This window comes from Lissotriton vulgaris, chromosome 12 (genome assembly GCF_964263255.1).
Source record: "Lissotriton vulgaris chromosome 12, aLisVul1.2, whole genome shotgun sequence".
NCBI classification, from domain to species: Eukaryota; Metazoa; Chordata; class Amphibia; order Caudata; family Salamandridae; genus Lissotriton; species Lissotriton vulgaris.
Window position 1 is genome coordinate 795,230,434 of NC_141700.1, and position 11,213 is coordinate 795,241,646.

An 11,213-nucleotide genomic window follows, 5' to 3' on the forward strand; every position below is an offset into this window, starting at 1 on the left:
TATTTATGATAATATGTTCATATAATATATAAATGTTGGTAGTATACTGTGTGGTGTATCTTTGATTCATTTTGTCTAATGAAATTGAATACAAATTACTATTGTCACAAAGCAATTGTGAAACCCAACAAAACAAATTGTAGCACGGAGGGACACAGAGTTGCCCCATTACACGTAATAGTGAACTTACCTGGGTGTCAAATAAATGCTCCAGGGGCCTGCAGCCTTATGCTTAGTTGCTGTGGGGATGCAGTATTCTTTCTGAATGAAGATATCTGCCACTACTGTTTGACACATTGAAGTCAGAGTAACTGCTGAAGAGCTGAGCTGAGGACCCCAATAAAAGGATAGACCATGACATGCACATAAGGAGTTTGAACACAGGCAATGTGAGGTTTAATCTAAATTCAGAAAAATATTAACAGCAGGCTCTCATTGGATATTGGATATTGGAGGGGTATTTGTAAAGCGCAGACGTTCGCTCCGAAGGGAGCATCTTGGCGCTATGAAAACCTGGGACCAGATCAGAGGGAGGGCAGTGGGGGGTTTAGATGGCTGCTTTAGTCCAGTCGTCAGAGAGATTAAAAATCCATGTTTTGAGGTGTTTCCTAAAGGGTTTCTCTTGCGTCTGGAATCTAAGATGCTTTGGCATACTATTCCAGGCTCTGATAGCTAGGGTGCTGAGAGTTTTTCCGCCTTTGGTTTTTAGGTTGAATTTGGGGAGGGTCATGAGGTTTTCTTGAGAGGATCTAAGAATGCGACCCGGGATGTAATGAGGGAAACGTTTCGCAAGGTAAACTGGGCCAGATTTGTGGAAGGCTCGGAAGGCTACAACGAGAATTTTGAATAGGATTCTCTTGTGCAGGGGGAGCCAGTGGAGGAATCTGAGGGCAGTGGAAATAGAGGATTTACGTGGGAGTTTTAAGACCAGACGCGCGGCAGTGTGCAGGACACTTTGCAGTTTTAGTTGGGTGGATTTCTTGGTCCCTGCCAAGAGGCCGTTGCAGTAGTCCACCCGAGAGAGAATGAGGGCTACTGCAATGGTCTTTCTGGAGTCGAGCGGGAGAAAGTCGCAGAACTTTCTCATGGATTTTATAATGCCAAAGCATTTACCCGCCACGGTAGTGGCATGGGAATCAAAGGACAGATCGGAATCGAAGATGACTCCGAGGTTTCTGGCCGATGAAACTGTCTGGGGTGGAGCAGCAGAGTTATCAGGCCACCACAGAGCGGGACAAAAGGATGCGTTCTTCCCAATGGGCAGGATTTCGGTTTTGCTGGAGTTACAGCGAAGGTGGTTGTTATCCATCCATTGAAAGACCGCTGTGAGGCAGCATTTAAGGTTGAGTTCGGCCAGGTTGGAGTTGTCTTCGAGAGGGATGACAAGCTGAGTATCGTCGGCATAAGACGTGACGATTATGCCGAACGATTCTATGAGTGAAAGCAGGGGGATGAGGTATATGTTGAATAGAAGGGGACTTAAAATGGAGCCCTGGGGTACTCCACACGAGATTTTTTTTTCTTTGGATTGGAAGGGGCCCAGTGAGATGGTCTGAGACCTGTCACTGAGGAAAGACCTGATCCAGGCTAGAGCTGAGTGGGTAATGCCGATACCCATGAGTCTGTTTAGCAGTATGGAGTGGGAAATAGTGTCGAAGGCCGCCGTGAGGTCAAGAAGGATCAGGATGGCCTTCTTCCTCTGATCTTGAAGGTTTTTAATGGTGTCGGTCAGCTCGATCAGGGCGGTCTCGGTGGAATGTCTAGACCGAAAACCGGATTGCTGGGGGTGAAGTAGGTTGTGGGCATCGAGGAAGGCCTTAAGCTCTTTATGGACTAATTGTTCCGTGATTTTGCCCAGTGCGGGTAGCAGGGTGATGGGACGAAGGTTAGTTAGATCAGAGGGGGGTTTGTTCGCCTTTTTCATCAGAGGTTTAACCGTACCTTTTTTCCAGGTAAGTGGGACAGAGCCCGATTTGAGGGAGAGGTTGATTATTTCGTTGATGATGGGGTTTATTTCATCAATGATGATATGGAGGATCTTGGGGGGACAAGGGTCAGAGGGAGAGCCTGATTTGCATGAGAGAATCACTTCTCTGGTTTGAGTTAGAGTTACCGGAGAGAAATGAGTGAGGCAATTTGTGGTCGGGCGAAATTTGTCAAGCTCTGAGAAAGAGAACACCGGGGGGGAAGGGGGAAAGTTGATGTGAATGGAGCTTATTTTTTCCTCGAAGTAGTCGGAGATCTTATCGCACAGCTCTTGTGACGGGGGGATCTCTGGTTGGAGGGCTTTTGGTTTGGTAAAAGACTTTACTATGGAGAAGAGGGTTTGTTGTTTCTGATTGGCGGCATTGATGGCGTTTACATAGTAGGTTTTTTTAGCTGATTTTATAGTTGAGAGATAATTTTTTCTCAGGAGTATGTAGTTGCTACGGTCGTCGTTGTCGTATGATCTACGCCACTTGCGTTCTGCTTTCCTGCAGAGGAGGTGGGCGGCGGTAAGGTCAGGAGTATACCAGGGTGCTTTGTTTTTCGTTTTTTTTAGGGTGTTGACTTTTTTGTTAGGTGGACATCGTTCGGAGATTTCTTGCGAAAGCCATTTGTTGAAAGAAACAGCATCTTTATCGATGTTTCCAGAGGAAGGGGGGGCGTTAGAAGGGGAGAGGGGGTGAGAGATAAGACTTGCCTGCACAGTTTTCCAATTAATGGAGTGAGTGTGTTGGCGGATTGGTTTTTTGCAGTTAGAAGGGAGGACATTGAGAATGTGGAAAGGGATCAGGCTGTGATCCGACCAGATTTGGGGAATGGGGGGTGAGGTGGAGATGGCTGGGAAATTAGAGCAGACACCGTCCAGGGTATGACCAAGGGAGTGTGTGGGCAGCTTGACACTTTGTTGAAGGTCGAAGATGTCCAATGTCTGCAGCAGGTTACTGGTGGAGGGGTCGATCGGTATTTCCAGGTGAAGATTAAAATCGCCCAGGAGGGTGAAGTGAGGGTAGCGGAGAAGGAAATGACCGAGTGCGTCGTTGAGGGAACCGAGGAATTTCGTCGCATTTCCCGGCGGGCGATAGATCAGCCCACCTGAAAAAGAGAGGGTGTGGCTAAGCTTGATGGAAAAACCTAGTCCCTCGGCATCGGTGAGGGGGTCGAGGCAGAATGTGTGGCAACTGAAGGAATTCCTTAAAATGACCGCGACACCTCCACCTCTACCTTTCAGTCTATCCTGTCTGTGGAAAGAGTACCCTGAGGGGAGGGCGATGGCAATGTCAGGGTTACTGTCTTCAGTAAGCCAGGTCTCGGTGATCATAAGGCAGTCCAAGTTGTGGTCAATAATAAGGTCGTGGATGTCCTGACTGTGTTTACACATGGACCTGGCGTTAATTAGACCTCCGGTGAAACAAGGTTGCGTAGGAGGGGTTGGCTGATTCGTGGCGAAGTTGAGGGTCCAACGACAATTATTACAACTAGTGGGACCAAATGTAGTTGAGAGGTCGAGTTTGCAGGGGCAGTCCGATCTGCCTTGAAGTTTGCGAAGGACATTGGGTGCATACCTGATGCCAAGAGGGTGTTGGGCAGGGGTTCCTGCGCCTGGCGCGGTCTTGGCGCAGACGGGCTTCCCTTAGGCGCGCCTTCGGCGCGCAAACGGCGCTCCCGCTGCGCTCGTCCGCTGCGCGACCTCTGAAAGCACATTTGTAGGGGCAAGGAAGGGGGCGTGGCCTAAAAAGGGGGCGGAGCCAGCGCGCACGCCGTTGGCGATGGCGGCTGCAAGCAGGAAGCAGGAGAGCGCGAACAGCTATTACTATCAGCTGTGCGCTGAGTGAGAGCGAGCACTGAAAAGTGCTTGGTGAATTAAAAACAAACAATAACAACAGTGACACCACACAAGAGCACGAGTGCAGTGTTAAGAACAATTTTTAAAAGAGCAGTGGAGTACCCCCAGAACCCGGCTTCCGCCTCAGGTCTGGGACAAGGTTTACACTACCGCTAGGAATCAGCGGGGTTAAGTAGGATGATCAGGGGGCGTGGCCTAAAAAGGGGGCGGAGCCAGCGCGCACGCCGTTGGCGATGGCGGCTGCAAGCAGGAAGCAGGAGAGCGCGAACAGCTATTACTATCAGCTGTGCGCTGAGTGAGAGCGAGCACTGAAAAGTGCTTGGTGAATTAAAAACAAACAATAACAACAGTGACACCACACAAGAGCACGAGTGCAGTGTTAAGAACAATTTTTAAAAGAGCAGTGGAGTACCTCCAGAACCCGGCTTCCGCCTCAGGTCTGGGACAAGGTTTACCTCATTGTGGGACAACACCTAAGTGCCATGAATGATGAATCTGCCTTGCTTCAGGGCAATCACACCTCATCTGCAACACAACAGAGACAGCCTCAACCATTGAAGGGGCCTCCATTGTAGGAAGAAACTCGTGTTTCTAACAGTTCTGGTTGATCCGTCTGCATGGGAGGGTATACATTCTTTCTCTGCTGTGTTTGCCAGTCAGCTAGGTAGACTGGCCCCTTTGCTGAGTGGTGAGACTAGAGTATCTAAACCTCTGTCTTCACTTCAAAGTACTTCTGCCATCTTTAAATTCCATCCTGCAAAAGAGCAGGAACCCTAAACCTAACCATCTCATGGAGGGGTCCCAAAGTTTGGAACTCCATCTCCCCGGCTTTAAGAAAAACCCTCTCATGTGATTTTTGAGAAAGAGCTTAAATCTTCAAGAAATAGCTAAAAAGCCTTGCTTTTATAGCGTTCTTTGCAGCAATGTCCTGCCACAAACCAGCCACCAAAATGAGGTCATGTTTTGGAAGATCTTGTAAAAACTTTAAAACTCAATCAATCAATCAATCATTCAGGATTTGTGGAGCGCGGCTGCTTCACCTGTGAGGGTCTCAAGATGCTATCTGCCTGTTCTCCTATTGGTTGAACATCCATGTCTTGAGGTCCATGCAGAATTGCTGGAACGATGGTGAGGCTCTGAGGTGCAGGGGAAGGTTATTCCATGTCTTGGCCGGGAAACATCCTTTACAACGAAACTTTTTCCACGCAGTACCTATACAACGCAGGAATTACAACGCAAGTCGTTACAATGACTTGCACTGGAGGGCGCTGTAGGATAGGGAATAGTTTAATTTACTATCCAAAACCTTCCCTACTATCCACGGGGACTGGAGTTGGAATAGTAAATTAAACTATTCACTATCCAGCGCCCCCCAACGCAAGTCGTTGTAACGACTTGCAGTGTAAAACCTGCATTGTAAAGGCATGCGTGGAAAAAGCATGCGTTGTAACGACATACATCCATCTTGGCCGCCAGATGGGAGAAGGAGCGTCCTCCACTGGTTGTCAGGAGGATGTGATGGGTGGCAGCTACGGCGAGAGATCCGGGTCTGAGTTTCCTGGTGGGCTGGCTAGGACCTAAGTTTAAACATATTGATTTTTACTCCATAATTGTCAGATTCAGATCGCTAGGAAATATTCCCTAAGAATCTCACCTGGAAACATCTGTTTGTGCAAGGATTGCAATTATAAGCAGTGCAATGCTTATCACACCCAGAAATTAACAGAGGTGAAAAAGCCTGCAGCCCCTGTTAAATTTTATTGTGTCAAATTTCCAAGAATGTAAAGAGTGAAAAAGAACAAGAAAATACCCGGACATCCCATTTGGGTGCGGAAAGCACCAACATCCATTTGTTCATCTCCATTTTCAGGAAAGCACTCATGACAGGTGAAAATGTTTGCACCAGATAACTTCCAAACACCTCAGTGTCTGATTTCATCAGATGTAATAACTAGCCCATCCCACCCCAGGGAACACATAATAAGAAAGCAAGCTGCTTCCCCCTCATCCCAAGCTCCATCTTACTGTTATGATCTCCCAAATAACACTCTCTAGACTCTTCCCTCTTCTATCCCTCCATTATCCGTTCCAATCCAGCGAACAGACTCACGTGTCCACTGCTTGAACTAACTCATATTTCCCTCTACTAATCCACCACAAATCATTTGTTGGATCCGGAGAAGCGTGCTACTCTCTAAGAAGTGCATTGACACCTCTTCAGGGGTAGAAAGCGCTACATAAATACAATTACTGTAAATCCTTTTTCTATGTCTCACCCTCCGTACAATCATTCCTTATGTAAAATGCTTTGGTGGGTCTACATTACGCTACACAAAACTGTAATGGAGTCAGACAGAGAGGTGATAGGGATAGGCAGACAGAAAAGGACATTTATACAGATCATTACCATAACAATTTATCTCTAATCTCTGCTACCAGTGGGACGGCCAATAAGTCTAAATGAAGCAGGTCAGGTTTTCATGCATTGTGATTTTGGATTCTTATTTTTTTATGGAATGTCTATGTCACTGGCCAGATCATTAGATTGCAATTGAACCCTACTTACCAGGATTTGAATCCCATGAGCTCCAAATGATCCTAGTAGTCACTCATCCTGCTACTCCTGCCCCAACACCCCCTGCTTCCCTCAGTGGTGTCTCCTGCTCACATGGTCCTCTCTCTAACGCCATGCCCTCTTCTCGTCCCACAGGTGCCCCTCTGCACCAAGCAGCTCTGCTCCACTCGCGAGTGTCTCTACATGTTCTCCAGCTATGACGTGGAGGAGCTGTCCTGCTACCGCGAGCTGCCCGCTGGTAAGGCCCGGTGCCAGGGCACGGACCTGGAAGCCGAGGCTGCCCGGGCCTGCGAGGAGTACCTCAGCCAGCTCCACAAGTGTGCCAGCCTCGAAGAGCAGATGGCCAAGATGCGGGAGATCGTGGGACACATGTCACTCTTTGGCTTCCAGAAGGACTTCTTCTGGGAAGCCCTGGGCATGATGCAGCGGCAAGCCCAGCAAAAACAGGTCCTCAACTAGCTCGGCGCTACAGAGACGGAAGGACGAGAAAGAGGAGGACGAGGGATATTAGAAACACATTATGGGGGAACAAGGGAACCAGATGGGGAAGGAGTGGAGGATATGGAGACATCGCTGAACACTTTGGATGTCTTCATCTCCTGAATCCAGAGGCCGGGAGGCGGTGCCTGGCCTGCACACTGCACGAAGACCTGATCATGCTATTACTGATTGAGAATGGAGAAAAGTCTTGTTTACTACCGCCCACCAATTATATAACTGGAAAAAAAATAAAGCAAATAAATGAACCCATAAAAAGTGACAGACTTTTGGCAGAGTATTTTGAAGGGTGAATGCAAGGAATGTGCTTTCTGAAGACCAGGTCTCACCTGAGAAACTTTGCAAAGAGGGGAAATTGTGAGGGGTCTGTGATTTGAACCTCATCTTGACTTTCATCAGACACATAAGAAGCAAGGGTGGTCTTGGAGTACACGTGGAGCATGGCTCTCTGCAGTTTTAACACACTATGTTCAATCCCACCACTCTTTGGAATCTGTCCTCAACTTTGAGTTGGGGTATGGATTTAACTTTTTAGATTAAAGGCATGTATTTACTGTTCACAAATATTACAAAGAACCACAGTAAAAACACTGGCAGGCAGACGTAAAGAAAGCTGAACAGAAACATTGGCAAACCACATACATATTACAGAAACACAAATATTTGATACTAAGACTGTATTAGGAATGTTTCCCCAGCTCCAGGAGAAAAGTAAGTCCCTCTAGGTTTATCAGTTTTGTGTGTTCCGATGTTAATTCCCCAGTGTTCACCTTCTTCTAGCTCTTCCAATTGCACAGAACAATTCTTTTCCCTCATGAAACTGCCTTTGAAAGCCACAGACTCGTGTTCTTCTTGTGGGTCTCTTCACTTCGGACGGTCGCTGAAGATAATCACTTGAAGATCACCCCTTATCTCACCCCTCATGGCTAGAAATATCATGCTCAAAATATGCTCCGACATCTCTAAAACTAGTACACATGAAAAAACCACATCCATGGGTGAGCCTTATCCTGTAGGACGCCTTCAACTAACTTTACATTCACATGTGTGTAGTCATTTAGAGATATAAACTCTTTGAAGCACATCATACATTCCAGGTGCCAACATGAAGGTTAGCCATTGCTAGTTAAGTGAAGTCCCCGAAACCCCCAACTTATGACCATTGATCAGCTGAGGTTGATCTTCTCTAACGTTGGACTCTGGAGAGCCACGGCCAGCTCAGGATGACCATCTCTACTAATGGACAGTTGAGAGCCGTGGCCAGCCAATGCTGATCATTGATGCTGTTGGACTGTGGAGAGCCGTGGTCAGCTTAGGTTGACCACCTCTACTAATGGACAGTTGAGAGCCGTGGCCAGCCAATGCTGATCATTGATGCTGTTGGACTGTGGAGAGCCGTGGTCAGCTTAGGTTGACCACCTCTACTAATGGACAGTTGAGAGCCGTGGCCAGCCAATGCTGATCATTGATGCTGTTGGACTGTGGAGAGCCGTGGTCAGCTTAGGTTGACCACCTCTACTAATGGACAGTTGAGAGCCGTGGCCAGCCAATGCTGATCATTGATGCTGTTGGACTGTGGAGAGCCGTGGTCAGCTTAGGTTGACCACCTCTACTAATGGACAGTTGAGAGCCATGGCTAGCCAATGCTGATCATTGATGCTGTTGGACTGTGGAGAGCCGTGGTCAGCTTAGGTTGACCACCTCTACTAATGGACAGTTGAGAGCCGTGGCCAGCCAATGCTGATCATTGATGCTGTTGGACTGTGGAGAGCCGTGGTCAGCTTAGGTTGACCACCTCTACTAATGGACAGTTGAGAGCCGTGGCCAGCCAATGCTGATCATTGATGCTGTTGGACTGTGGAGAGCCGTGGTCAGCTTAGGTTGACCACCTCTACTAATGGACAGTTGAGAGCCGTGGCCAGCCAATGCTGATCATTGATACTGTTGGACTGTGGCGAGCCACGGTCAGCTCAGGTTGATCATCTCGACGGTCGCACCATGCACAGTTACGTTAAACTCAGACTGATCATTTCAACTGTTGGACTGTGGAGAGCCGTGAGTGACTGAAAACCACTATAGGTACATATAAATCAAGGTTAGAATTAAGTAAGTTCTACTGAACTTAGAGTTGTGTGCCAAGGGTCTAGCACACCCTTTCTACAACTCAAGAGAGAGTTTAGTTGTCCCACTACAGTAGGTAGGTGCAGACACCACACCACACTAGTATGTCTTCAAGGGCTGAGGCCAGTGGCTTCAGATTAACTAAGTATGACCGTGTCCCATTTCCAGAATTTAGGTCCATGTGTACAGCTAGGAAATTGAAGACAGGGAGACACCCAGATACCCAACGCCTCATAGAGGTATTGCTTTTAGATGATCTCAGAAAGACCCCTAGGTCTGACGAGACAGGCAGGTCGGGTGGGGCAGCAGAAGAGGAAAGGTCCGGAGGTGAAAACACCCAAGACCTTGACCTTGATGCTGACCAGGTAGATCAGGATGACTCTAACCTTATATGTGTGATGGAACTGCTTTTATGATTTTAATTAATCGAATAAAGTATGACTTGACTTGACTTGACTTGACTCTAACCTGGATAACCAAGTTCTTCCTGTGGATGAAGACGGGATCCCCAGGGGTCCCCTATTCCTCCTTCCAGGTGGAACTAACAGTGTACCTAGAAGGTCTAGATCTCCCTCAGTGGAATCTAACCATTCTGGTTCATCTGTAGGGACCTCTGTATCTCACGGGACCTCAGCCTCCTACAGGAGAGAGTCCTCCTCTGAGAGAGAGGGCAGACTGCTTGCCTTTGAGAATGAGAGACTCATGATCAGAAGAGCACAGTTGGATTTAGACAGGGAAGCCCTAGAGCTCCAGAGAGCTTCTAACAAGTTGGGAATAGAGCCCCATGGTGGCAGCAACAGTGTCCCTAGAGTTAGAGAACATACTCATGACCAAAGGAACCTGAACAAGATTGTCCCTCCCTACCAGAGTGGGGATGACATCCACAAATGGATAACTGCACTTGAGAGGGCCTGTAAAGTACAGAGGGTCCCTCAGGAGCAGTGGGCAGCAATCTTGTGGCTCTCCTTTTGCAGACAAAGGTAGAGACAAGCTCCTCGCTGTAAGAGAAGAAAATGCTGATAATGACAAAGTCATGAAGAGTGCTCTGATTGAAGGGTTTGGCTTTACCACTGAACAATACAGGATTAAGTTCAGAGATACCCAAAAGGCACAGCCCCAAGGCTGGGTTGACAACTTTTTAGATTGTGCCACTAAGGCTCTGGAGGGCTGGCTACTTGGCAGAATGGTGTGTGATTTTAAAGGATTGTACAACTTAATTATGAGGGAGCAGATCCTTAATAATTGTCAAAGCCAACTTTTACCCCAGTACCTGGTGGGACTCTGATCTGACCTCTCCCCAAGAATTGGGAAAGAAGGCAGACAAATGGGTCAGAACCAGGGTAAGGCCTAAGACTCAGGGTGGAGACCAGAAGAAAGGTTCTACCAAGTCCCAAGAGAAAGGTGGGGATACATCAAAAGATAGATCCACTACAGGGCCCCAAAAATCCACTTCTGGGGGTGGTCCCAAACTCCTTCCTCCCCTGAAAAGAAACCTTTTTGCCATGTTTGTAAAAGGCCTGGCCACTGGAAGATTGATCCCAGTTGCCTTAGGGTTGGTAATAAAGAGAATGTTCCTCCTGCACTACTACCACCCCTCCTGGTACTACAAGTAGTAATCCCCCAGCTGGTAGCAGTGCACCAACAAAGTTAGGTGCTTTTTCATGGGGAACAGAGGTGGGCCCTGAATTGGAGAGGTCCCTTTCACAGGCCTCCTCAGTCTGTGATGGTGGCATGGGATTTGCCACTTTTACTATGAGTCCCAATACTTTGGGCAAGGACAGACAGGAGCCCGTAATCAATGGTCAGACGGCTGTGGCATTTAGGGACACAGGGGCTAGTGTCACCATGGTGACAGGGAAACTAGCCCTCCCTCACCAGCTTTTACCTGAGTTTAAGTACCAGGGGACCAACATTGATGGTGTCAGAATAGATCACCCCATGGCCATAGTCAATCTCAGCTGGGGAGGGGTCACTGGCCCAAGGAGAGTGGCAGTGTCCCCAAACTTGCCTGTAGATTGTCTGATGGGCAATGATCTAGAGATTTCAGCCTGGGCTGAAGTTGAATACCAGGCCCACTTAAGAATGTTGGGCCTCCCTGATAGAGTCAGTGGGGTTGTGAGGGACACCGCCCAACCCCAGGGATATTTGGAGTGATGGAGCCTGAAAGAATGGCCCACTCTCCTCCACAAG

At 48.0% G+C, this 11,213-nt stretch overlaps 1 protein-coding gene across 1 annotated transcript in view; it reads left to right on the plus strand.

The window, feature by feature from the left end:
- The window catches only part of FBXO24 (F-box protein 24), a 142,601-nt gene extending 135,738 nt beyond the window's left edge, over window positions 1–6,863 (plus strand). The window contains exon 10 of the mRNA XM_086945721.1: window positions 6,540–6,863. Coding sequence (XP_086801847.1) covers window positions 6,540–6,863 — 324 coding nt within the window. The remainder of the gene's footprint in view (window positions 1–6,539) is intronic.
- The last annotated feature ends 4,350 nt before the right edge of the window (window positions 6,864–11,213 follow it).